We start from the raw sequence: 25,563 nt of genomic DNA, 5'->3' as shown, positions 1-25,563 counted from the left end.
ATCACGAGGGAAAGTACCCTGTTGTCATGGAAACTGTTGATTTTACTTTTTTGTGAATTACATTGATTCTCCACGTTAAAACACATTTGTATTGAATTAAGGAGCATAACATGATAGGGTAACACCACTACCTACATATTTTATTTGTTTTGCTTAGTTTAACAGGGAACGATTTAATCATAGTGTCAAAAGTGTAACCCGGCAAAAAAATTTCTTTTTGATATCTTCTTAATCGTACATTTCTAAATTTTATTGATAAACTTTTAAATGGAATCCACTTCGTAATATTTGAATATTGGTTTTGACATTGTGTTCACTACATTTGCATTCCTTTTTTACAAAAAAATGCTTCTTTAGCGCCCCCATCCGCATTGCTTAGCAACAGGTAAGAGCTTGCGGACAAGTTGCGCGAAATGCAACGCTGGGTTGTGGAGACTATAGAATTGACTAAAATAGCTGTGATTTTCCAGATATCGCGTTGTTTTCAGGAGGTTTAAGGTGTACAGGCACTAGTTTCCGAAATAATCTTGCAGGTGTAACTTTTCAACAATTATTCCATGTCATCCAAGTGAGTTTAACGTTATATGCTAATAAGTCTTCAAGAATTTTTACTGCAAACTTTATGTTTCACCTCTAACTTTTATGCATTTGAAGTTGCAAGTAGAGTTGGCATAGGTTTTTGTTTTTTGTGTAAGGCCTAAATCCGGTATAATGTCTGGAGGAGGTGGAAAACCTGACATGGAGAGGATTGGCCTCTTTAGTGAAGTGGGTTACACCACAATTGGTGACAAGTATCCCAAAGTGCATGTCAGCAGCTGTAAGTTTGTTGTTACTTTTTATTCACAAACGTGTAAATATAAAAAAAAAATTAATTGTTTATAATGCAGTGGAAGTGTGTTGACCATAAATAGTGGCTTTGGTTTCGCTTGGTTGCAATGCCAGTGAATCCAACAAATTAAAAATTGATTTTGTCTGATAAAACATTCATTGCATTAAGCTTGTTATCCTCTATTCCAATAAACTTGGATTAGGTCATTGCATGAAGCATTTTGTTTAGTTTATGGATTGTCATTTTACTTGTTTTGAATTGAAATAACAACTCAAGCAATTGCATTAAGATAAGATTTTTTTATTCTAGCACAAAAAAGTTGTTTTTTCTATGTCATCTTTGTTGACTGACAAATCTTAATAATGATTATATCTTTTGTCTGTAGTGCCTTTCAATGATTCTGCATACAAAGGTAAACACATGCTACCTGGTGGAAGCAAAACCAGATCTGCACTGCAGGTAAATTGATGAATTATTTCAAAAAATTGGTCCAAAGCTTTCAAAGTCAATACATAAATTTAAGTACATATGATATAAAAATAAATTCATGCATAGTTTTTTTTTGGTATTTAGTGAGTTAAATTTAGGCATGTAGATGAGGTTTGAGAATTAGGAGCATTAGAAAAGATAAATTTTGATTTAGTAATAGTATGCAATTAACAAATGACAAGCACATCTACCATAGATACCAAAGTGTAACCAAACTATGTCCGTAAACATGTGGATTCAGTTTTTCCTTGTGATATATTATCTGTTTGTAGCTTTGTAAATAGTCTTTCATAATGGTGCCTGTTGTCAAAACACTTTGCTTTGTTCATTCCAGGCAGGGTATTTTGATAACCAATTTAAGCGTATCATGGAAAAAGAAGCTTACACAGATCCAATTAAACTGAGACGCCAGGAACGGTTACGACAAAGCAATAAAAATATAGGCAAAGCCTTTTTGCCAAACAATGGAGAGAAGTTGCCGTAAGTTATTATACATGTTGTTTGTTGATTGTTAAATATCAACAATTGTCTATTTTCTTATAGGTGTGGTTTAGGAAACCATTATGGCACCTTTTCTGGTGCCATTGGTGCCTTCAGCCCTGTGTCCAGGCCCCGAAAAGCCTACACTGCCCCTGGTCGAAACTTTACAACAAATCCTGGCAAAAAAGGAACTGGTTATGGGTAAATATAATATTTTTAAACTGGTAAATAAAGTAATGCATAAATACCACTACAATTTAATCATTTTATTTTTAGTTACATGAATGTGACATTGGGTAAGTACCAGGACCACGCTGTTGAAGCCTTTGACCGTGCAAAAGACATTAGGCGGGTAAGCATAAATGATCTTAAGGAGTCGACTAAATAAGCTCTGTTTGTTAAGTATTTCTATACAGAGCAAGAATGTCCTGTAGACTCCATCAAAGGTTACTTTGCATTTTAGAAAGAACTCTTGACCCATAAAGGACAATTGAAGGGTGGACCTTTCAAACTGAACTTGCACCCGTCTACATATTTTGACAACAATCCCTACCGATCAGATCGTGCTCTTGGCCCTGGAAAGCATTCATCACCAAAGCTACCTGAAGTAAAACCATTTAAACCCAGCTCCCCTCCCAAAAAGGTACTTTTTCAATGCAAAAATTTGGTTGGTGCACAGACTACCTGTAAAGTAATATAAAACTTGATTATATTTCCCATTTCACTGTTTTGTGGATGCAATGCAAAGCAGTAGTGGTATGAATGTTATTAACCATTTAAACGATATATAGAGCAGTATCAGTATAAAATGTTTTCAGATTGGTGGTGGCAAGGCTGGCACATTTGACCCCTACCCATCACACTCAAATGACCCGTATACAGTGAAACAGAAGAAAACTGCTACCACCAACAAGGAAGGCAAGCTATTCCATCCCTCACAAGGAATTAAGTCTCGACCGACAAAATCAATTATTTGTCAAAATGTCATCAAGTAAGTCAAACATCAATTTTTTTGTGCTTTTGTTTTGTTCATAAAAAACAAAACGATCGAATTATTCTTTGTGCTGTTTAGCGACGTTGGCGGTTAAAATATTTGCAAACTTTATCCGCAGGGAGGTGCACAGAGACAATTACAGAACGGTGCAAAGCGTTATGGCGCACTGAGGTCGATCCGACGATTTGTGGCAATTTTTCTTTTTTGCATGTGAGGCCCCACCGGCTTCGCATTTCATTGGAACATGTATTGATTGTCAAGTGTTATTGTTCGTCTTCCAAAGAAATACATTTATCACTACTTGGATCTTACTGACTAACTTGACGAAAAAACTTGGATTTTAAATTTTTTTATTCGAAATTGTTTATTGTAAGTGTTTTCCTGTGTTTGTTTTTTGACACGTTACATGTCTGGTGTTTTCGTATACGTCATTGCATTTATCGCTTATCATCCTTTCGTGTACCTTCCCGATGGAAAACATATTCTGCGTTGCCAGGAAACGCTTCGGCGTCTGGCAAAACATTACAATCTCTTTTTATAACTTCATGAAAATCCAAGATAATATTTTCTTTAAAATCTGGTTCATCAAAACGTTTCTGACCGCAATAAGCCCTGTACCGTGTCTGGAATGAAGTACCAGCACCAAGAAATGAAAATAAACCTGCTGAAAATAAACCATGAAACCCGTTACCCCATTGTCCCCGCGAATATCAAAGTTTTTCGGTCAATAATTAACTGCGGTTATCGTGTTTTCGAAGATATCCAAATATTGGAAAGTAAATTTCGGTTACGTAACTGACGTCAGCAATTTAAATCTCATTAAAAACGGTTCCTTTGCAACTTCAATGGCGACAATTTAAGGGTGGAAATTATCGATCTCAAAATGGACTGTTTGTGCCACGGATAAAATATGACTTTTTAAAATTTTGTAGTATGATTTTTTCTTTAGTTATCATTTTGAATGAATTAAACACAAAAAATACATTGCTCCAAAATGTAATTCACAGCTGTAAGTATTGCCATCTGCTCGAAACTGCCGTAAACTCAAACCCATTGAAACTGATCACTGATTAACTTGGAGGCAACTGAATTCGTTCTAAATCTCGCAACTGTATGAAAATATTTGCTTTGTGATGTAACAAAGGAACTCCTTTGTCGCAACAGTGACGTTTACTGTGTAAAACTTGCTTTGTCATGTGGGTTTTATATTTCAGCTTTCATGGCAATGGAGTAGGTAGGCTATAACTTACTACGGACAAGCAATAATCTTTATTAAAATTAAGAAACTCGCAAACAAACGAATATGGAGGAAACGCATTCAAGAAAGAAAGAAACAAAATGGCTTTACAAAATAAAACATTTCGAATAATAAAAGAACAAGAAAAGCTGAAATTAAGAAAGGCCCAAAAAACTCGTATCTCATAAGGAACACACACGTGGTACACAAATCAAGCAGAAATAAAATCAGACAAAAAACTTACACGGATTTGCATTATATAATGGCACTTGTATTTACACAACCGATGATGAGTTGCACATAATGCAAGAACCAAAAGCTACGTGGTGTGCACTTTGAAGTAACTTGCATAGAAGCGTGACACTGAAGAAATGCACCCTACATGATTTTCTGTGCTGTTTTCAACAGAGGGACCAAGCTTTTAACTTGTCCTGCTGCAGCACCGTGTGATTTGACCAATAGGAAGCCCTTTTGCCATGAAGGTTATGACACGTTTGGTCGCGTCGTATACGATTTTTAGTCCCAACTAGGAAACTACTTTGTCTGTTGTAACAAACACACTCTTGAAGAGAAGCAACCCATGCAAATGTAATGCGACACAACCGATGAACAAAGCAGTATACTATTTTGTTTACTGCATAACGGACATAATCTAGCCTTACCTTTACCAAGCAGTCTTAACAATCCTATAATCTATCGCAATAAAGATATAGCAACGTAAATGTATCTCCTAACAGGGTGTAGTCTTAGCTAGTTGCGTTATGGTAAAAACGTTAATAAGATGTCGTAAAATTAAGGCAAGTCTAATGTGTTTCAGTTTCCTCCAGAACTGTAGTTGACGTTGGGCTGATGGTTTGGGCTTCATCTACATCTGTTACTTCTGTCCTAACCTGTGTGTTGTTTTCCTGCAGCTCTGAAAAATTTAAATCAGGTGTTTGTGCGACAACATCAAAGGTACCTTTATCCGAAAGATAACCATCTTACTTGTTTGATAAATTTAAAATTTAGCTCTGTTTTCGGTACTTTTGCAAAACTTGAGTCCTACAATAGCCATAAACAAATCTTACTTTCCTCTTCCAGCATCTGCTTAAACATAACTACGTCATCGTAAGTAGGCGGAGATGTGACGTCCGTGGAAAGCGAAGCGGAACAATCGGTGGCGTTTGGATTTTCATCCAGTCCTTGATCATCAGCTAGAAAAGGAGAAATACTATTTATTTCTTATATACTATATACTGCTTTTGAAGTACACACGAGACCACTTGTTGAAAAGGACCGCTTTGGCAAAACTCGGAAATATATACTTCGCCCTATGTGCACCGTCAGTTCCTCATTCAAACATAGCCATTGCGACACATTTGGATTAATTGTAGCTCATATAGCCTTTTTAGACACGACACATTTCAATTATTTTTTTGCTGCACATTTGTTAAAAAATACCAGTTTCGCATTCCCTTTTAGTTATTAATTACTGCTTGACTGTTTCTGAAAACATATCGTTAATTCTTTAAACCACCAGCTAATCCGATTTACAAATTTGATTTGGTTATGATAAATACTAGGCATGCAGAGTTTAATCCACTGTTGCCACTGTTAAACTTCATCTAATGAAGGTTGTTGATTTAAAAAATTTAAGGATCATCATATTTAACGCAACTGCCTGCCCTCCATTCCATCGTGTTGCATCGCATTAGCAGTGATTCTCAAACTGTGGTACGCGTACCACTAGTGGTACGCGAGAGCTTTTCAAGTGGTATGCGATTTAGTCTACACAATTTGCCGCACTTTGCAGAAGCCAAAACCGCTGCAAATACATGATGTCGGTTTTCTTTATTGTGCATTTGTGACGCAATACTATCAACGTGAAATTGTTGCACTGTTGAAGTAATTACGACATCGTGTATTCAACTGTGCAACAATTTCATGTTGATACTATTGCGTCACAAATGCACAATCAAGAAATCCAAGCAACTGGTGATATTGGCTAAATTGTTATTCATTGGTGGTATGTCATAACAGTTATGGTATAGTAATACAATGGTACGCAGTGTATTAAAAAACAAATGAGCGGTACGTGATTGGATAAAGTTTGAGAAACACTGCATTAGAGAGTAGTTTTGTGTACACAATTACAGTTGGTACTGAGACTTACTGACGAAACCAAGATTATTGTAGGATGGAGGAAGATCCGGAAAAGGAAGTGACGTTCCTCTATGTGCTCCGTTTTCACTGCCATGACCACGAAGTCGTCGAACAGCATTCAATCGGTTAAGTGCACGTTGTCTGTTCCTCCGCTGCATGCGCGCAAACCTCCATCTACAACAGTTTGGAAATATTGCCGTCGATTAATGTGTAAATGTCATGTGGTGGTATTGCTATGTCTTTTGAAGCAACAAGCCTCTAATTTATGTCAGCCGATATATTTGGAAAAATCGATTTCGCGTATCTAAGCATCATGTGTTGTTATTACTTGTTATTACATATATTTGTATATAGTCTAAAGTATTTATTTTTTCATTTCAAACCCTCGCTTTGGCACTTGCAGCTTAAAATGCTAAAATCATAAACACGTCAAGAACTTCTCAAAGTTAAATGAATGAGTTTGTTGGTACAGTGCTCACAGATGAATATTTTTACAGCGACATTTTGTCACTTTGTTTCAAATACACATACCTGTTGACGGACATACAGCACGGGGGAAGGCTGACCAGAATAAAAAGCACGCCGATGTACGTGGGCAGGTCTTTGAAGTAGACGATGAAAACGACGCCAATAACGAAAAAGATGAGGCCAGTGAATATTCCCGACAGGAACTGTCCAAACCAATGATGCCAGTAGAAACGACAACACTCCTTACTCCCGCATCTTCTTCTACCATCACTCTCCCCTTCTGCTGACTCTGTGTCGTTTCTCCTCCTGGAGCGATGTCTTCTGGAGTTGGAGGATTCACCGTTCTCCGAGCCGGAGTGCGTTATCGGCTGAGGAATGCCGTCTGGGTTCTGTGGCTCGTAGTCCAAGGTTACTCCAATGTCATCTTCTCCGTACTGCGGTTGGGTGTCGACCGGTGTTGTGTCTGGACTTATAGTTGTTGGCGCCCGTGAAGACTGGCGGGAAATTTGTGGTCGGTCCTCATCTTTGGAAGTTTGAAATAAAATAAAAAAACTGCTTGTTTTGCATGATGTTTTGGAAAAATCAAATCTCTCAATGCGGTTAAACGTAAAAAATGATTTTTTATTTGTTGCTGTTCACCTTGGGCCTTCATTCATGTGAACCTAAATCTATCTCAAAACGTTAAAAATGTATGCACTTGTCTTGGCAACAAACACCGCGTTTTGCTTGTTGTAACACTAAACGTGAACTTACCTTTTAACCAGCTAAACACGAAGCTTACGATATTCAATAAACATAAACATTCAAAACAATTCCATTAAGATTTAATTTTTCCATTTGTCTCCAGTACATTGAAACAATCCCTATATATATACCGTTTACACGACTGCTGTTAGCGTTGTCGACAGAAGTTGCAGGCCTCACACTCGATTTTCTCATCGCTCTTTCAATGTTAACGATCGCAATGTCCCGAAGTGCCATGCTTGTTCGTTATATCTTCCCGTTGAACGAAGGAACGCTTGGTTACAGCACATTATACGTGTACCTTCATTTCTAGTTCCCCTTTAGATAGAGCAATGTAGGTATTTGAGCGAGGTTGTACGGAATGTCAACATTCTCCACTGTCATCGGGAAAGGCCACAATGGCCGGTTAATGTTTAATCTTTTCCGTTATTATGCACCAGGTGGTGGTGGTATAGTTATAACATACCCGTTCCTATCGCATTAGACCCTGTTTGTTTGAATATTATGTATGCATTTTGCCTAACACCGACTTTGTAACACGGCAACACGAATTGCAACTGAAAATACTTTCATGCCATTTTGCATAGCAGAACAATACCAATAAAACACAGTATATATAATACCCTCAACAAAAATAAAATGACCAACACATCACCCAAAAGCGATTGTGACGGTTTGGACAAGAAAGTACCATACTGCAGAACTTCATATTATTCCCATGTCTGTCTGATGTTAACCAGGTACTGCAATGACTGCACATAATAACGTATGCTCTACAGTCTACTTGCAAATACCGAAGCCTTTTACGTCAAACGTCATTTGCATGGCACGCGATTGCCCTGCCCAGAATGTCACCACTAACATTTGCCACGAATTGGAATGGTTCCTAAACACAGCGTATAGTAAAATCTGCATTGTAAAGTCTAGCAACACTGTATACGTAACTTGCTTGTTCCACACAAACTAAAGATCAAACCAATCTACATGTTAGGCCTTTGAAGAGAAGTTGAGCTTTACTATATGATACACTTAAGCTTAGGAAGGGCTTACATTCTTATAACGATACATCCGCCATCCTACCCATCTGTTTTAGTTTAAAACTGTTCACAGTCCGACGCTGTAGATAAACTCACGCAAATGCAGATTGCATTAATTAACCGGAAAAGCGTAGCGACCGGCAGCATGCGTTGACAAACACTAAACGTGCCATCTATTGTCGGCTCGGCTTGATATATTAAAGCTGGCGTCACACACTCCCTTCATGGTTGTTCTAAGAGTGTGTATAAACCGTGTCGTTTCGCAAAGTCACGATGAGGTAGGTAAAAGCATAAAACCATGGCTTTAAGTCTGAAAAATAAGTTTTCTTAAACAGTTTGAAACGTAATACCAAATATCAGTTACACGCCGCTATTCCTGCCCATTTGTTTTATCGTTTTGCTTTCAGCTTCTTTTGTGCCATTGTCTAACGTTTGTGACCTAACTGTGACGTAAAAGCTATTCCTATGAAGCCTCAACAGACAAAACGAAGTTGAACTGTTGAAACTGCTCTCTAAACCTAGGTAAACAAACCGTGATCCAACAGAGCAGGCCTCAGACTATCTTAACTAAACGCCGTCACACATGACTGGTTGACTGCTCTGACAACATATAGCGAGTTACCGATGCGGAACCAGTGATTACATCAGGTAACTTCGAGAAAATCCACGCGTTTGTGAAACCAGCCAAGTACTTTTTGCAAATGCGAGTCGCATATCCACTTTAACATTTAATGAGCTTCATTAAAATTGCCAACCTTAGCCCACACTTTAGTTGCTTCATAAAATATGAAGCAAATTAAGCTTGGGATGATGATAGCAATGTTGAGGAAAGTGTAACTTTCGGTGTTAGCTGTTATGTACACATTTCACATACCACATTTAACTGCACTCATTTGCTCGATCAGTTATGTTACCCACTTTTTTTCATGTAAAACATATCCAGCAGTGACTTGCTGACTTCAGGGCTTCAGGTCACACAATACCGGTGAACAGCAATAACACTTTTGTCGGTGAAACGCAAATCGGCCCGAGGGGCATCGCAATTTCTTTTTTCTCATGTACCAAGTTTTGGTATGGAGGACGCAACTCATGGCATAACTGACATTCCACACGACTAAACTTTCAGCAACAGAAACAACAGCACGATGCTTTTTACGAAGTGAACACTGCGCGTCACGCAAGGGATACATTTTATGACGTGATATTTTACACAAGCAGATTTAGGTCTGCGACAGTGCTACGACATTGACAGCGTTACCCGGCTGCATGCGGTTGCAACTTATTATGTCAAGCTCGATGAGTTACTGCTTCAGGTCGCTGCGTAACGCGATATAAACAGGTGTTTTGCGCCATTACGTTGAAACTGACTTTTGTAAATCATTAACTGAACCAGCTTTTGTTTGCGCGTTTACCAATATGAGAGGTAAATATGGGGTTTATGAAACGTGGCTCAAAGTCTATCGAAGTGTTTGGCTGCCAATATGTGTTTACAATTCATCCGCGATAATTTTTTTCCTGTTTATTCGCCTCAACGATTTCTCACCTAATTGCAACCGTCAATATGTTTGAGTATTATAACTCTTGCCGTTGCATTGTACATATGTACGTTAGGTTGAAACCACTTCTTCATGTTGATTTACAACAAACTTGTATTAAACTTATTGGCGACAATAGCATTTACAGTATAAATGTTTATAAACGAAAAGATGACGCGAGGTTTGTTAAAAATTGAAAGGGTGCAATGACAAAATATCTCGATAAAGCAGCAGGGGTTTAAAGAAGACGCAAAATATTGCAATTTATTTACAAAAATGTTGTTGGCTTAGAAAAGCGGCATGAAAAAATATGTGTAATGCGTTTTACAGCATAATCTAATTTAAAAAAAAGCGTCAATGCAAATAGCATGGATATATCTGCACCTTGGTCATAATCGGAATAAGAAATATTAAAAAATGTATCCAGAATTGTATACATCACGGAGAAATTATGGCACTAATCCAGTCCATAAAGTCAATCACTTTGGTGTAGATGCCAGGCTTGTTGGCTTTAGCGCACCCATCACCCCAGCTCGTAACTCCCCATAGGGTAAAGTGGGTTCCTTTTGCTTCGAAACTGTCCACACACACTAGTGGACCACCGCTGTCTCCTTGACAAGTGTCTCGGCCCTTAGCCTGAATACACAAACAAAACGACTTCTGGTTTTGTGTATGTGGATATCTTAATCCCAACTGCAGACCACCTCTGGTGGTGACTGCCTGTACAGTGATAAAAGTACTCGCAAGAAGTACTTAAAACACAGGATCGGATAATATATTTTATGCGAAATATCCGGTTTTAGCAAGTGCGACTGATAAGGGTAAGGTCACTCTTTGCATCTAAACTTGACAGGTGTGTTTTGAAATGAACCAAACTTTGCAGAAATATGATAAACCACTGTCTATAACACGACAAGCCACAGTATAATATAAAAAGGTGCAGTCTAATGATATTGTTCTATCGTTTAGATTGTAATGACTATTTTTTAAGTTGTAATGACGTGATTATACCCATGCCGATAAATGGTTGGTTTTCTATGCTAAGACCACAAAAAACAGTCTGCTTCAGTACATACCGATGCACAAAGAGTTTTCGGGGCCAGATCAGGGTTTCCGTATTTGTCTGTGCCATTATACTTCGCTTTACAATCAGCGTAGTCATCAATATTTATCTCAGCTTTCTGTAATATACCGGGAAAGTCGGATGGGCCTGGAATGGAAATGAGTGATATTTTAGCAAAAGCGAAATTGGATCAAATCGCACTAGTAACCCATAAGTGGAACAAGTGACCCTTAACAAAATGTCGCACAGCTTGTAGTTGAGGCATTTATTCTTGTATCGTAGATGAGACACATGTTTTATATTTGGCACCAACAGAAACTTTGAATAAAAATTTTAAACATCCACAGCAATTTTGTTTTGCTTTTTCAATTTGTTTAGTATACGTTTTCATATAGCCGCTATTGGCAAGTGGTATTTTTTTTATATACAACTTACGATCAGTCCAGTTAAGAGCTCCCCATCCTGTGATGATGCAAGGCGTTTTTGGCGGGAAGTCCTGTTCTGGTCGTGGAAGACACGCTGGCCTCACCATGCGGCTAAAAACAAATTTTACATTTACCGCTAGATGCCGTAACAAAGATAAAACCTGGTCAGGATTTGTGACCAGGACAACCTGAGTTCCAATCCCGGTGACGTTAAAAACGTTTGGGCGGGCGATTGGCAATATATAAAAAGGAGCTCCGTGTACCAATACGCAAGGTGTGTGAAAAGAACGGTCTCTTTTGTTGGTTTATGAAGAAATTCTAGCAGCAAACCCTCACAATTTTTTCCCACCTGAAAGGTATGCAGGTCTGTGAGTTGGTTATCGGCTGCAGGCGAACGAGAGCAATGTCATTTCTGGGTGTCGGATCCGTTGAATAATTGGAATGTATGATCACTTCAGCTATTTCAAAGTCCTGCGAAAATACAATGCGATTAGTGCCTTTTCGTCGATGGTCGATTTGTTGCTTGAGTCTGGATGGTTTAATGCACTCAGGAAAAGTGTATTACATACAATTTTATTTCATTATAACTCTTACTCTCTCTTCCTCCCTGCTCTGATACTGAGTATTGGCTTCATCTTCCCCATTGTAATAGTCCCCAACCCGAAAAACGTAGTTGCTCATCCGGCTTCCCTGTCTGATGGTTCAGCATTGAAATATAGAAAAAAAAACACATATTACTTTTTTGTTGTATGGATTGTCAAAACAGTGTAAAAGTCCTACTACAGTCAAACTAAGAGTAAAGTTAATATTCGTGTATATATGTGTAATAAAACGCTGACAGGACAGCTTCGAATGTTGCTAGCCACATAACAAACAAAACACAGTTTATGTGAAAACGAATTTCAGCCAAAGCTTAAAGTTTGTGCCACTTCGGATGCATTTGAAACCAGTTTCTATTTAGGTAAGTCGTGTTAACGTATATGAAATCGGACTTACACGCGCTCTACACAGTGAGCCGCAGTGATGATCCAGCAGCTTTGAATAACAGTACCCCCGCACAAGTGTTTGTAGTTAACCCAGGTTGAAGTGTATTTTCGTCGGAGAGCTGCCTGTATAGCATACTTTGCTTAAGTTATTGAAAATACAATAGATATGTGCACGCTCGGATCGGCAGCACGGGGACCATATGTCAATATTTATATAGCTTTTTATGCATTTCAGTTTAATCTTAGTTATCACTTGCAAAACTAAACACTCAGAATGTAAAAGTGCTATTTTTTCAAAAAATGCCCAAAAAGAACCATTTGAACGCGACAGAAAGGTAAATGAAATTTTGTTGGACCTACATCGATGGCAATTCGTGAAACATGCAAATTAATCTCGCGCCATACCTGCCACGGGAATTCCCCCTTTCGTGCGTTAGTGCCTCCTACTATTCGTGGCGTGACCGTGCTCAGAGCTGGTCTCGTGCCGCAGATGTCTGGAGAAAACAAAGGGCTTCAACATTACTGCATGTACGCGCCTATACGTGGCATACGCCTACAGTGCGGCAATACAACCACTTAAGTGACCTTTGCGTAAGTATAAACTGTTGCGAAAATAACCTGAATCTTTTGCATGCATCCCAGCACCCAAGTGAGACAGAAATTCAAGCAAAAAAAACACACTTTATTTATTTATTATGTTACAATAACAGTGTGGAATTTACAAAATGACAGTGTGCATTTGGAGTCACAGTTGAAATACGAAAAACATACACCCGCTGCTTGCGACGCTGGATAGAAAAGGAATGCGCGCGCTTATTTACCGCTGTTTCGCGTCGATGCCGGTTGGTTGTAAGCGATATAAAATTCCTTGAAGTCCCCATTGTAGGATCTTACAGCGTTGATTTCACTGTGACCAACCTGGTCGTCGATCACCGCGATTTCGACGCCGTTGAGTGTGAGTTTGTAGCTCTGCCTCAGAACTAAAAAAATGCAGCTTGGAATATATTTGAAACAATATCACTTGAAACATCGCGATCTCAGTGTTTGCAGAAACACCCAAACACATTGAATTTTGTGAAATAATTTAAATTTAACAGACTATGATCACAGGAATGAACAAAGCAACACTTATAACTTTTTTATTTTCCCTGGCATCGCAGCCAAGGCATTGTCTGTAACCTCATTTCAATTTTATGAAGATAGATCGCTCTTCAGAAATAGTAAATCTCAGTATATTTAGAGATGAAAGGAGTTTTTTGTTGCAAATGCATGCAGCATTAAATGGTATTTTCAATTTGAATAATGGCCCATATTGGCAAATAGACAAGCCGCTTACCTTCTACTATTAACCGGTATGGTTGGTTTCTACCGATAGGTTGGTCAGTAATCTTCGTTAGAAGTTGGTCTCTGTAATTGCTATCAGCTCCTTTGAAGAAGATATCAATCTGCAGCACAGAAATACAACGTGTTCAGAGAAAATTACAGCAGTTTCGCAAGTTCAATGTTGTTTTACTTGAGAATTTTTGTGCTCTGCACCCCAGATGAAAAACAAATAAAAAAGGAAAATATTTGTGCTGTAATTTGGACCGAAAAAACAACGTTGAGTATGTAAATGGGATTCGATACTTTAGTGATTTAATGTAGTTAAACCATTTCTTGTTCATTTCCCATTGCACGCGATAAATTAAACGACTGCAACGTAAATATTAACTATAACAGAATTGCGGTGAATCACACTTTGGCCATGCAAATGTCAAATAACTGTCATCAGTCATCTAGTTGTAGTGATGAGATTCGGCCTTGAAGTTATAACTTATAAAGTAAACTATCATCGGCTTTTCCAGAAATGAATCAAATGTTTCTTAATTTGAAACAGTACATTCGGAAATCTCACCCTGCGAACTCTGGGTCGCATCAAGATAATAAGGGGTTGACAACGTGGATGTTTCGTGTTGATTTTTGGGATCTTTGAACTGCAGATGGTTGATGAACTGAAGAAACGGGTGACGGAAGGACGGCCGAGCATCTTTCCTTCTATGACGATTTCATCCCCGGGGCGTAGGTTCCGGTCAAGTTCAAGAAATATTGAGGCTGAAAATAAAAAAGGTTCAAAATCTTGTGGTGGGATAAACAAAGAGATCTTATAGGAAACGCAAAGATTCATGTTTTTAGGTTGCTACCATGGGTGTAGATTCGGCAACCCTATATGTTTTAGTTAAATATTGATTGTAGTATAGACTTGACGTGATAACTGGTTGTATAATGTTCGTTGCTCTGTACTTTGATAAGCATTTAAGCAGCACATCTTTGAATGAGACAGTAGTTGGAAATAATTTGACTTCAAATGACCCGGAAGATAACTTTTGAAAATCCAAAATCTTGTGAACTGTCGAATTCGTGCGCCACGATACGTTTTTTGCTGTGTTGTAACACGTCATTGCATTCATTCATAAAACCATGCTTAATTGGCGAAATGGTTGGGAAACTTTGCTTACAATCGAAATCTAATTTAAACAACAACGTTGTCATCATGATAGGCCAATTTCCTTTGGTTTGGCTTAGTTTCAGTTGCTTTTTTGTGCATTGTTGAAATGAACTGTTACGGGGCAAATAGAAACAATGCATTTTAAGTCAAATAAGACTAGCATCATCCGGCCAAAGCAAAGGCTAAGTCAAAATGGCTGAAATTGTTAATCGTTCTCCAAAATGGTTCATCGTTTACAAGGGAATGAAATTTAATTGCCTGGTAAAATACTTACCATGTTGGCTCTGAACCAATATTAAAAGGTGTACGGCTGCTGCGCAAAACAAAATGAAGGCACTCTTCATTTTTGCCCCAATGTCGGTCTCAAAGTTTATTACTAAAAGCTGTGAAACAAAGTTAAACCATGAGCCACGAGTAAAGAAGTCAACATTCTAATAAAATATTTACTGCTCCAAACCACGTACATAAAATAATTCACAGCTTGAATAGATGACTCTCTAAAAAGATCTCAATTTCGAGATGCTCTGTCTTGGAAACCTTACTGCCTTTCCATCCGAAAACACACAAATAAATACCAATGCCCAATCCAAATGGGAATTGTCATCTGGTTTCACGTGATCAGGCGGTAAACACCCAAATCCTTCGGGAGTACCGAAAACGCACATCTACGCCATACCTCCATGCCAATAATACACGATGACTCCCTTGTCTCCAGCACTGTTAGGATGCGCTTGCGTCCCACTGTGCTGCAAACACGCCAGCGTGGTTTCTCACTTACTTGCTATGTCACTGCATTTATGAAGGAATCACGGGAAGCAATTGACGCCAGTGACGTCAGGCGCGCTTCCGAACTAGGGTCATGTATTGTAAGGTCAAAGATTGTTTTCCGGTCGAAGGCGAAAGGTTTGAACATTCCAGACCCTTCTCTTTGGCTGGCGGGCTTTTCTATGACTCATTAACACCAGCTTGACTTTCTCTCAATTCCAGGATTTCCTAACTGTACGTACATGCACTAATGACGTGTTCGTTTTTCTTATGATGTCAATAATATGGCACTTTCATGCCGTTTTCCATTACGCAGACGCATAGCAATAGTTTCGTTTTTTAAAGCAAATGCTTTCGTACGTTTCTGTTATGATGTAAAATACAAACAATAAATTTTTGCGGATCGATCGACAAAACGTTGAGCTTCCCATTTCACACAAAAAAAGTTTAAAACAGAAAATATGTGTATTAGTAGTAGGAAATAAGATGTAAACACTGCTCCGACCAGTAAGGTCTCATCAGTGCAGCTGTTGACTGTGGCACTGTGCTAGCTTTTACACTAGCGGACACACTGATTTCAACTTTGTGGTACTTTTCGGTCAATGTCGATCCGTTGGGTACCCTATATTGAGTACCATGCAGCTCTCAATTATTATGGCTTTTTTGCTTGTGAGAAATATTTTTTACAATGGTGTTCATTCCTCAAACTGTTATAAACTGCACCATTGGCTGCTCCTACGGAAACCTTGTACTAATTGACAAAGCAGCACCAGGAAAGACCTATATCAGCCTGAACGTAAAGGGGCCTGACCCCCACCTTTTATCCCAAAAGCGATATATAGTACTGATTGAATCACTTTAAACTATATACTTTAGCAATATTTCTCAAATACACAATTCGCGAAAAATGGTGGATTTTATAACTTTACCCACTTTTAAAGGCGAAAATCCGTGAGTGGCATTGGGACTTAATTATTTTTACATATGAATACCAACGCCGTCGGGCGGTTGATCAGTGTTAGGATGTAAAAACCACACTAGGAATCCTGACGCTTCTATTTTTAGTTGAGATTCCGGTTCCTGCAACCATGCGCCGTGGCCAGTCGGGGGACAATTCTGCACGCTTTGAGTGAAACTGACGTAATGTCTTTAGCAACCGCTTTCTGGCGAATGGTAATTGCAACGGCCCACTTCCTTTGATTTCAACAGTAAAATATGCACAACGTTTCCTTGATCGCCGAAATGCAACCAAACAACACTATTCGTAGACTAACGCCTCCCCCAAAGCATATATTTGCAATGTAAATGCGTTTTTGGCATTATCTGTGAAGACAGGTGTGTTGTTTGCGGTTGAAATTACTAGGGTGCTATCTTGTGAAACAAGTAGGTAATAGGGTAAGAGAGGTCTGTTTCCTACCTTGATTTAAAGTTGACCCTGGTGCTGTTCTTAATGTGACTGCAGCAATTGTACGTTGTAAGGCGTGTTTCTGGACATCTTGTCCAGTATATTGCTTGGAATCAGTTGCTTTCTCTGTCATAATGTTTCGTATTTAACGTTTGATAAGTTATAGGCTACGAAGTGTTTTACCAACCGTACTCGAAGATCTAAGCGTGTGCCACAAGGGCTAATCCAGGAACGTACACTTTAAAATAACGTAGCTTACTTTTCTGTTTTGTTTGGCATATGAAAATCAAAACACATCTAGTTCAGATTGAAAAACTGTCGCAAAAATTTCTCACTGAATTGAAATGGTTTTATGAGAAAATATTACCTTGCATTTCTTTCCACTAACTTTTCTCTTTAAATTAACTTTCGCTATTCGTTCTATTTGATTTAAATATTAATACGTGGTTGAGTTAGGATTAATTGTAATAAATCCAGGTTATTGTATACCCGTTTTTTGGTCCCAAGACAAGAATTGAAACCATAAAACCTCTTTTAGCAAAAAAACTATGTTTTTGTCATAGTATGTCTATGTCATAACAGCCTATTAGCTCGACCAAATCCACTTTTTATACTGCCAAGTCGAAGGAACAGTCTTTCTGGTCAATATATGACAGTAAAGGTGTATATATGGTGAAGCGATCCTGCTTTGGCGTAGGAGTGCATTCAGCATTTTAGCTAAAATAATCTTTGGCTCACATCCAAAACCGTGTGCTACTTGTATGGTTTGCTCCATCTGCTTGCAACTGGCACTTGAGCAACGTTGGCATGTTATTTCCGACAGTCGGTCGACACCAAGCAAATAATGTATTGAAATTAAGGTTTTACGTGTTTCAAATCCCAGAGGATAATTAGCGGGTGTGTGTCTAGTTCACCCCCGTTGCCTTTTGTTCGCCCTTATGCTTTGTCTATACGTACCTCAACCAATATTTGAACTTTTATAGCAGACAGAGAAGTACAGAAAAGCATTATATTTGTTCGGTGCTGCACAGCAGGGCAAAGTATAAATATATTTGTAACACTGAAAGGGGTAAGGGGAAAATAAATGGACGGACGCAAAAGAAAGAAACAAATAATGAAAAGACTTTGCGAGCGCTCGAAAGAAAAAAAAAACAGTTTTGCATTTTTTTGAAACTGTACACTAATTTTGTGTTTGGGTTGATAAGCAGTAAGAACAGCTCATTACGGCAGTGAGCAAGCACGCGACTGCCGCTTGCAAATAATATATGGCAATAACCGGTAATAAATATAAAAAGGAGCGCAATATTTAATGTATGAAAATAAATAAGTCTAAATTTTAAATAGATAGATTTCAATAAGGACATTAGGCGACTGGTGCAGACGAACAGCACACGCGTAACACAGTTTAGGTAAAGAATTGAAAGTAATGAAGAAAAACCATAAGGAACTGCATTGAAAAACCGTTATCGAAAGCGCTGGAGTTACACGTTGAAACTCGTGACGTCATCGGCAAGATTTACACTTACGTCATCACTCGTTTTGCCCAAAAGCACGAGGCTGTTGTGACTCGAACTGTTGTTGTTGTTGTTGGTCGTGCTAACGGAAAGATCACTTGAGCGCCTGGTAGTGTGAACGAGATTCAACGAAACGTCGTCCCTCGAAATTTGTCTTTCCGCTAGACGGCGCTCGCGAGGTGGTGTAACGAAAATTTGTCGGTTGGAGTCGCTGCGGGCGTCGGCCAGATTGTGCGGAGTCGCTTTGAATTCGATCGGGTGATTTTCTTCGTGGAGCGGCTGTCGTCGGTTCGTAACATGTCTGGAAACAGGTAACGATCTGTTATTATCGGCGCTAAAAGTGTTATTACGAGTCAATTGTGTGCAAATTATTATTTGATTTAATCGAACGCTGAAGTTAATGTCTGCCAATTTAATACCTTTGACAAATGCCTTACTTTTCGTTTTTTTGCATCCTTTGTTAACCAAAACTATTTGTACGAAATTGTCAAGCTCACCTTTTCATAAACAGCGCAATACACGCTACGACTGCCACAAAGGCGACAGAGGCGAACACGGCGATTTGCGCGACGTTGTCGTTGGAAGTGTCGTCGAGCGACAGTTGGTTTTCGTCGGCCAAGCCTTCCTCCCTCGGGTCAACGACGGATCGAACTTTAATCCTCGTTTCACAGTTGTAACCCATCTTGCTGCTGGGACACCTGGGAGATTAAAAACACAAAATGGTGAATCAGATGTTCCGAAAGCTCTCAAACTACTGTTGATTTAAGTGCTACAAAGTCATGTTTTAGTGCCGGCTTCCGATTTAAGTCAACGGCTCAGACGTTGCATCTACAATGCCAACAGGCTAATAGCGCAAAGTGTCATATTTTGCCTCTCGCCCAAGCAGGTGCGGTTAGTTCGTCCCCGTGTCCTGGTCCTAATTAGGACCTGCCTGCTCGGCCACAGATGGTCTTCAAACCGACTCAAGAGTGGAGCAATTGAAACGGTCAAGGGCCCCGGCTTGTTCGCTCTTAAACTTCGTGAATCAGATGCCTCCCGTACGCCCACAGCCGATCATTGGGTTATTGAGAATATCGCTAATACGATTGTGATTCACGGAAAACACGAATGCACGGAAACGTAGAAAAATCAACCCTTTGCCTGTTTGTCATGGTCTTTCTGTCAGTTTTGATTGATGTAATTTATTTTTGCGCGCCCAAGCCCCTTGCGTGACGCCACAGTAGTTACGAAGTCGCCGAAAAGAGTACGCGATATGCCCTCCGGCGTGCAATGCATAACACGGAGAAAGTATACAAAAAATCCCGCGTGGTTATTTTTCGAACGAAGTAGTCTGTCTTGATATTAATCCTAACAGTGGCGAATGGCAAAGTATAGGCTATAAACTTACTGGCAGCGTTTTTGCGAGGCAGTGTCCTCCAGGCATATCCCGGCATCCAGATTCCCCATCGCTCCCTCGAAACTAGCGCAACGTCCCATGAAGTCTTGTGGTCTCTTGCAAAGAACTGGTGGCTCTCCTTTTGCTGCTGGTCGAAAAAATGTAATAGATTAAGATTAAAAATCTGCCAGATTTGGAAAGCTTCAAATAAATTAACAACTAAACATAACATAGAGCCTGGAATTAATCCTATTATGGCTATAGACGACATTTGATTTAGTTTGGCCAACAATATTTTTTGCTTACGTTTGCACATTTCAGCTCTTGGTTTTGAGAAATCCATTACCACGACCTCTACATTTTCCTGGTGTTCACATGCGTAAGCTTTCAGGTGACATAGATTCTTGAAATACATCCGGCGGCCATTCTGGTGAGACAACAAAACACGAGCGTTAAAATTTGTGGGCAACTTAGACTTTAACTGCAGAGCAATCTCTTGACGCGGCATTCAATAATTCATGAGTAAAACCATTCCAGAACGCTGGATGGTTTTAAAATGTTATTAGATGACGTATTCTCTAACCGGAACACAGCACAATGAGGGATTTACAGTGCAAATATTTGACTTTTTAATAGTATGCTAAGACGGTCGTAAAATTTCGGACATTGCTTACTTTTTGTTGGGGTCCGCAGTGCCAGGTATATCCCCATTCGTCTTTTGAGCACTTAAAATTGCACCGGCAAGTGTTAGATAATTGGTCGCACCATCCACCGAATTTGCACTGCCCGTTTTCGTCGCACTGTCTTTTGGATTCTGCTTGCCCGACCATTTGGCAAATCACTGCGTAAAAAATAAAAAATAAATACAATTCTCAAAAATGCCGCGTCTGAATTGTATTTTCCCATTGCTTAAAATAAATCTAAAATCCATTTAAACTTTAAATTTCTTTCCGGAAACCTATTTCAGCCGTTAAGTGTACCGTAAAAATAACTATGCACTCACCCAGAGAAAATAGAACGACCGCAGCGTATTCAACGAATCTTTGGTTCATCTTGAGGTTTTGTGAGCTGACTTAAGCGTTGTAAATAATCACAGGAACAAAGATTTACTTGTTGGCAGCAACCTATTGTGGCTTGCTTCGTCTGTAACATAAAACAATCAATAGATAAGAGGCTTTAGATAACCGCCAAGGCCTTAGGCCAAGTATGCTTCAACAAAAGGCTAAAGCTGCAATTACAGTACATGTTTGTGCAGAACATGTGCCACAGAGAGTTGAACATCCGCTGTGATGTTAGGTGACAACAAATTGTTCTGTTATGTATGACCACAACTACAGTACAAACAGCGTGCACAACGGCGGTAGTCAGATTAAGCGTTCAGACCGCGTTCCTATTCGACAATAGCCGCTTTGTTAAACAACAATACCCTTGATCTTTGCACTATGTCTGGCTTATAGGGCAAAGATAACTGGATTAAGATTTGTGTTGGTTTTGAACGCCTTTGTTTTGACGTAAAAATGCGCGGAACTTGCTTGTTGTAACAGTGGCGTTTGAATTCGTTGCCGCAACTGTAAATCTACTGTACCTAATGACCTCAATGCATCAAAGTTAAATTCCTGGCAAGCAGTGGTGCACGTAGGCACGTGTTTCAAGATCAGATTTAGATTTCTCTTGCTGAAGCCACGAGGCGCGTTCTGACCCTGTACGGCGCCTGCAATTCTTGGTCGCAATGGAAGGTTTCACTAATTGCGGACTGATCACTTCCTGCAGAATCTGTTTGAGAATAATTATCAATGTGTTGTCGACTCAGGAAAAACTGGATGTTGCAGAGTTAGTTTGCACCTTTCTGAACTAAGTTCGGTACTGCTGTTTTATATTATACCACGCAGAACGACTTAATTTGTGTGGTCAACGTAGTTCCGAACTAACCTAGAGGGTTGAAGCTAAAAAATAAGTAATCACGTCTCGGTTTTCCCCACCAAGAACATAGTGCAGTTAATGCGCGCTGGACAGAGCAACATATCTTTCAACTAGTACCACTAACTGCCATTTTACATTTCTAGGAAACATATCCAAGTATAATTCTGCCTGTTTACGTACACGATACGTTACAAGTTTTCGGCTGTCGGCCGTGGCAGTGAGCCGCCGAACAACTGACTGCCTACTGTGGGTGCACCGGCCGTTAAATAACCGATATCGCATGTCTCATGGGAATCAGCTCGCCACCTCAACGGAAAAAAAGCCGGCTCGGCGCGAGAGACGTAGCGTGGATGGAAGAAAGGGGCTCGGTGCTGCAGCGGTTATAGTGAGTGACGTTAGTTGATATCTCATCTTATGCCAAAAAAGCCAGGCGACATTGCCTGCCGTCTGGTAGACACGGCCGCGAAATTGCTGTTAACGCTACACGGAATTTTGACCTGCATTTTCGCGACGAACTCTCTTTTGCGGAAGCGAAATCCGGACGGGGAATCAATTATGTCCGACTGGAAGTTTATCTCCAGACACGATTGCCTGTAAAGACAGAAATCACACATGTTCGACCTTTTTGACCTTGGTTACATAGTCTGAATGACTTGCTTCTGTTGCGAAGTTTCCAAATGACTCGCAGCTTCACTTGCTGCTTAAGATCTCCTTGTGGAGGCTACCTCAGGTTACGCGCTTAGCTATTTTTGTCGAGTGAGACAACGCGCTTTTTCGGGTTTCGGCGGTATAGGTCTAATTTAATTTGCATCGATTATACAACACTACCGGCGTATGCGGAACTTCGCGATTTTAAGCATACAAAAAAGGGTCAGGCAAGTGTGTTTGAATTAGTGTTGATCGTTTCTTTTGCACATAGGTTACGCCTTTAAATCACTTGTAAAAAATAACGTTAAAAGTTGTACATGCATCAACGTGGGGCCAAAGAATATGGCGGTGCTTTGTGCATCACCACACAATACTTATTTCTGTGTCGATCGGGCAGAGATATTACACTCGCTACTGTGTATCCTTAATCAAACAGTAGCGAGTGTAAAGTTTCACCAAGTACGCTCAGAACTGCTTGTGCCGCCAAATGACGCCCGCGCTGACATTCAGAAACATCCCACATTTGATGCAACCCAGGATACTCATTTTGATAAGAGTTTGTCTTGGTACAGTATACCGTACGAGGCGTACTCTGCGCACGGTGCATTCTGGATTTAACACCATAATTGGGGATGTATTCTACTATGCTAGATGGGTTTTTTCGTTGCATTAAGTCTCATTGACATTTTGTTTCATGCAATTTAGGGTAAAACGTGTTCATACGAAGCGATGACAGCGTTCACAGGCGCGGTGTTAATGCAAATTTGTACATTACGCATCTCGCGTCCACATGTGATGCTTTGATAAGGATTGTTTGTCGTTTTCACCAACCAGACCTTGTCGAATGGCGGTTTTCCGGGATTAACTAATTTGACAAAACAGTCTGGACAGTTGTTTGCGACCGAAGTCACTTCTATACTTGGAGAGAAATGTTTTTGGTCGATTCCTCCTTCCGCATTACCCGACCGCGTTGCCGCGAACGGGCTTGACGGGATGTTACGCATGAAGTGTCGTGTCTCCAGATTTAGGAGAACTTCGAGACATAAAACTTTTTTCGCTTCAATTTAGAAACAAAATTCTCTGTGTGGTTATGTACATATGGGCGGCTAACTTTACTCATACTCTGTGGTAAGTTTGGTGACGAAAAGCGCGATATTTGCGAAAAGATGCTCTTTTTCGGAACGCAGTTTTCCACCCAACGAAAATTCCTTGTCGGCCAAAAACGACCTTTAGAACTTTTCAGTCGCCCCAGAAAGCTTACTCACATTTTTCCGCATACTTCCCCGAACCGGTCTGCAGTATGTCTTGCGCGTTGGGACATTTGTGGCAAATGACTAAAATCCCAATCATTTTCACTCGTCTGTTTCGTCGGTCGTTTCCTATTCCGTTCGACATTTTCCGACGACTCCCAACCGTCCAACGACGCTGTTCGCACGCGCCAACGACCGTAAACACACTTTCCTCCAATCGTTTGCACTCCCATCGTGGCCACCGATAAACGGGAGCGTGGACTGATCCAGTGCAGACCGGCGAAGTGTCTCGAAGCGGTCTTGGCCCACAGTATAACTCGTGCAGTGCATCATAGCCCCTCCCACACTCGGCTCATTCGTATTCATTAGCCCGGGGACCACCTACTCAGTGTGAAATGAAGGAATTTATTGCACTCCGAACGTATGTGGGGTCACGACCGATACATGATTTCGGTTGCCAGGAAGGTGATGTTTGAAGTCGTTTCCCTTTTAAACACATTTTTGGGAGAAAGTTTATTTACTAGCGTATCCAATATGACCTACAACTTCTGATCTTAAACATTTACCTCATGATCTAAACCAATTTTTCGGTTCCTTCTGTAAACATTTGAGATGTTTAACAATTTAACAAATAATTGCTCATGAAATGGAGCTGTTTGGTATGAAATGAACGCTATCGTGGTATATATTCTGTTGGAGTCTTTTGCCTATAACTACCATACATAGCTATCAGTTAAGAGTCACCACTTCACACTGGATTAAATCCTTACCGTTGTACATTGGGATACACAGCGTCAACTTTTAACTTTTGAAATCAAGAGCTAATCAGACACATTCCATGGCATAGAAACAGTAGAAGAGAGAGCGTTGGCAAAACCAACAGTAGCCGTCGATAGATTGCTTGACCCCGCCGACGACCGGTCGTTCGCACCCGGCGCGTTGAGACTGTTTTGACGCTCGAAATCTGTGATGGATCGAACTCGACATTTCGTTAGGAGATTGGGCGTGCTTGTGCGTGCAGCGACGAAAGGCCTGGGATAATCTCCTGCGCGACGGCGGCATACTCAGCACCTGCGTTTCTTGTGAGAAATTTTTCTGCTATAATTAACCACAGATCCTGATGAGCTGTTACCGCGTTTTTGGTTAAATTCGTCGAAATGACGTTGGTGAAAAAATGCGCCCAAGGTCGTGAAATCGTTACGTTCTATTTGTATGTGAAGTGGCCCAACATAAATCAAGCTATGATTTTTTTCAATGAACTCACCATACGTTTTTTCTCAGTTCGTTTGTACGTGGATCTTATTTACGGAATAGTTATCGAAACCGAGCTTCAGGGCTCCAAAATTGACCCGAAAAGTGTTTGGGATTGTCAATAGGTGGCAGAAATTATTGGGAAACCCTGTATTTTGCCAAAGCAACTACTGAAACAACATGGATTTAGGGCACGACCTCGCAGTAGTCCATAATTACGCTACCAAGCCATCTCCACACATCCTGCGATGAGGTGTTTTGCACAAATATTAAACACTTTCAACCCAGGCAAAACCTTGGGCCGTAACAGCAAGGCCGCAATTTAGGGACGTGTATTCAAATTTTTTCGCCCCAAGAATGTTCGCCCATCGCCAATAATGTTTCTATTGTATAGCACAAGGGGATATGGCGACAGGGTAAATTGGCCAATTACCAACATCGGTTGAATTAACGAGGCTTTTAATTTCGATAATTTTCCGCGATAGCGTTAAGAACATTGTGTGAGCTATTGTCGCGATATA

The 25,563-nt window shown here is 40.0% G+C and overlaps 4 protein-coding genes across 6 annotated transcripts; 1 reads left to right on the top strand and 3 right to left on the bottom strand.

Annotated features, from left to right (window-relative positions):
- Nucleotides 1-657: 657 nt before the first annotated feature.
- LOC145894685 (cilia-and flagella-associated protein 96-like) lies at nt 658-3,482 on the top strand. The gene is made up of 8 exons (XM_082983322.1): nt 658-817; nt 1,215-1,288; nt 1,653-1,798; nt 1,862-1,999; nt 2,075-2,150; nt 2,262-2,441; nt 2,617-2,789; nt 2,911-3,482. The coding sequence occupies exons 1-8, from the start codon at nt 712-714 to the stop codon at nt 2,960-2,962; spliced, it is 945 nt and encodes a 314-aa protein (XP_082839448.1). The 5' UTR covers nt 658-711; the 3' UTR covers nt 2,963-3,482.
- Nucleotides 3,483-4,042: 560 nt separating this feature from the next.
- Nucleotides 4,043-8,790, bottom strand: LOC145894477 (uncharacterized). Its single transcript, XM_082983085.1, has 5 exons — nt 7,515-8,790; nt 6,703-7,162; nt 6,182-6,345; nt 5,097-5,222; nt 4,043-4,942 (listed from the first exon to the last, which is right to left on the bottom strand). The coding sequence occupies exons 1-5, from the start codon at nt 7,618-7,620 to the stop codon at nt 4,833-4,835; spliced, it is 966 nt and encodes a 321-aa protein (XP_082839211.1). The 5' UTR covers nt 7,621-8,790; the 3' UTR covers nt 4,043-4,832.
- Nucleotides 8,791-10,057: 1,267 nt separating this feature from the next.
- Nucleotides 10,058-15,293, bottom strand: LOC145894807 (tryptase-2-like). The gene is made up of 11 exons (XM_082983455.1): nt 15,189-15,293; nt 14,324-14,520; nt 13,766-13,874; nt 13,251-13,409; nt 12,835-12,923; nt 12,440-12,552; nt 12,038-12,137; nt 11,793-11,914; nt 11,454-11,554; nt 11,032-11,165; nt 10,058-10,591 (listed from the first exon to the last, which is right to left on the bottom strand). The coding sequence occupies exons 1-11, from the start codon at nt 15,256-15,258 to the stop codon at nt 10,394-10,396; spliced, it is 1,392 nt and encodes a 463-aa protein (XP_082839581.1). The 5' UTR covers nt 15,259-15,293; the 3' UTR covers nt 10,058-10,393.
- Nucleotides 15,294-18,150: 2,857 nt separating this feature from the next.
- LOC145895087 (uncharacterized) lies at nt 18,151-21,118 on the bottom strand. 3 transcript variants are annotated; one of them, XM_082983838.1, is made up of 6 exons: nt 20,977-21,118; nt 20,648-20,814; nt 20,280-20,400; nt 19,986-20,121; nt 19,096-19,296; nt 18,151-18,899 (listed from the first exon to the last, which is right to left on the bottom strand). In XM_082983838.1, exons 1-6 carry the CDS (start codon nt 21,023-21,025, stop codon nt 18,566-18,568), a joined length of 1,008 nt encoding a protein of 335 aa, XP_082839964.1. In that variant the 5' UTR covers nt 21,026-21,118; the 3' UTR covers nt 18,151-18,565. The 3 variants fall into 3 exon arrangements, with proteins under 3 accessions (XP_082839964.1, XP_082839965.1, XP_082839966.1); XM_082983839.1 differs by having other exon boundaries at nt 19,986-20,118; XM_082983840.1 differs by having other exon boundaries at nt 19,986-20,112.
- Nucleotides 21,119-25,563: the final 4,445 nt, after the last annotated feature.

This window comes from Ascidia mentula, chromosome 3 (genome assembly GCF_947561715.1).
Source record: "Ascidia mentula chromosome 3, kaAscMent1.1, whole genome shotgun sequence".
Lineage (NCBI taxonomy): Eukaryota > Metazoa > Chordata > Ascidiacea > Phlebobranchia > Ascidiidae > Ascidia > Ascidia mentula.
This window is presented reverse-complemented; position numbering and strand designations above follow the sequence as displayed.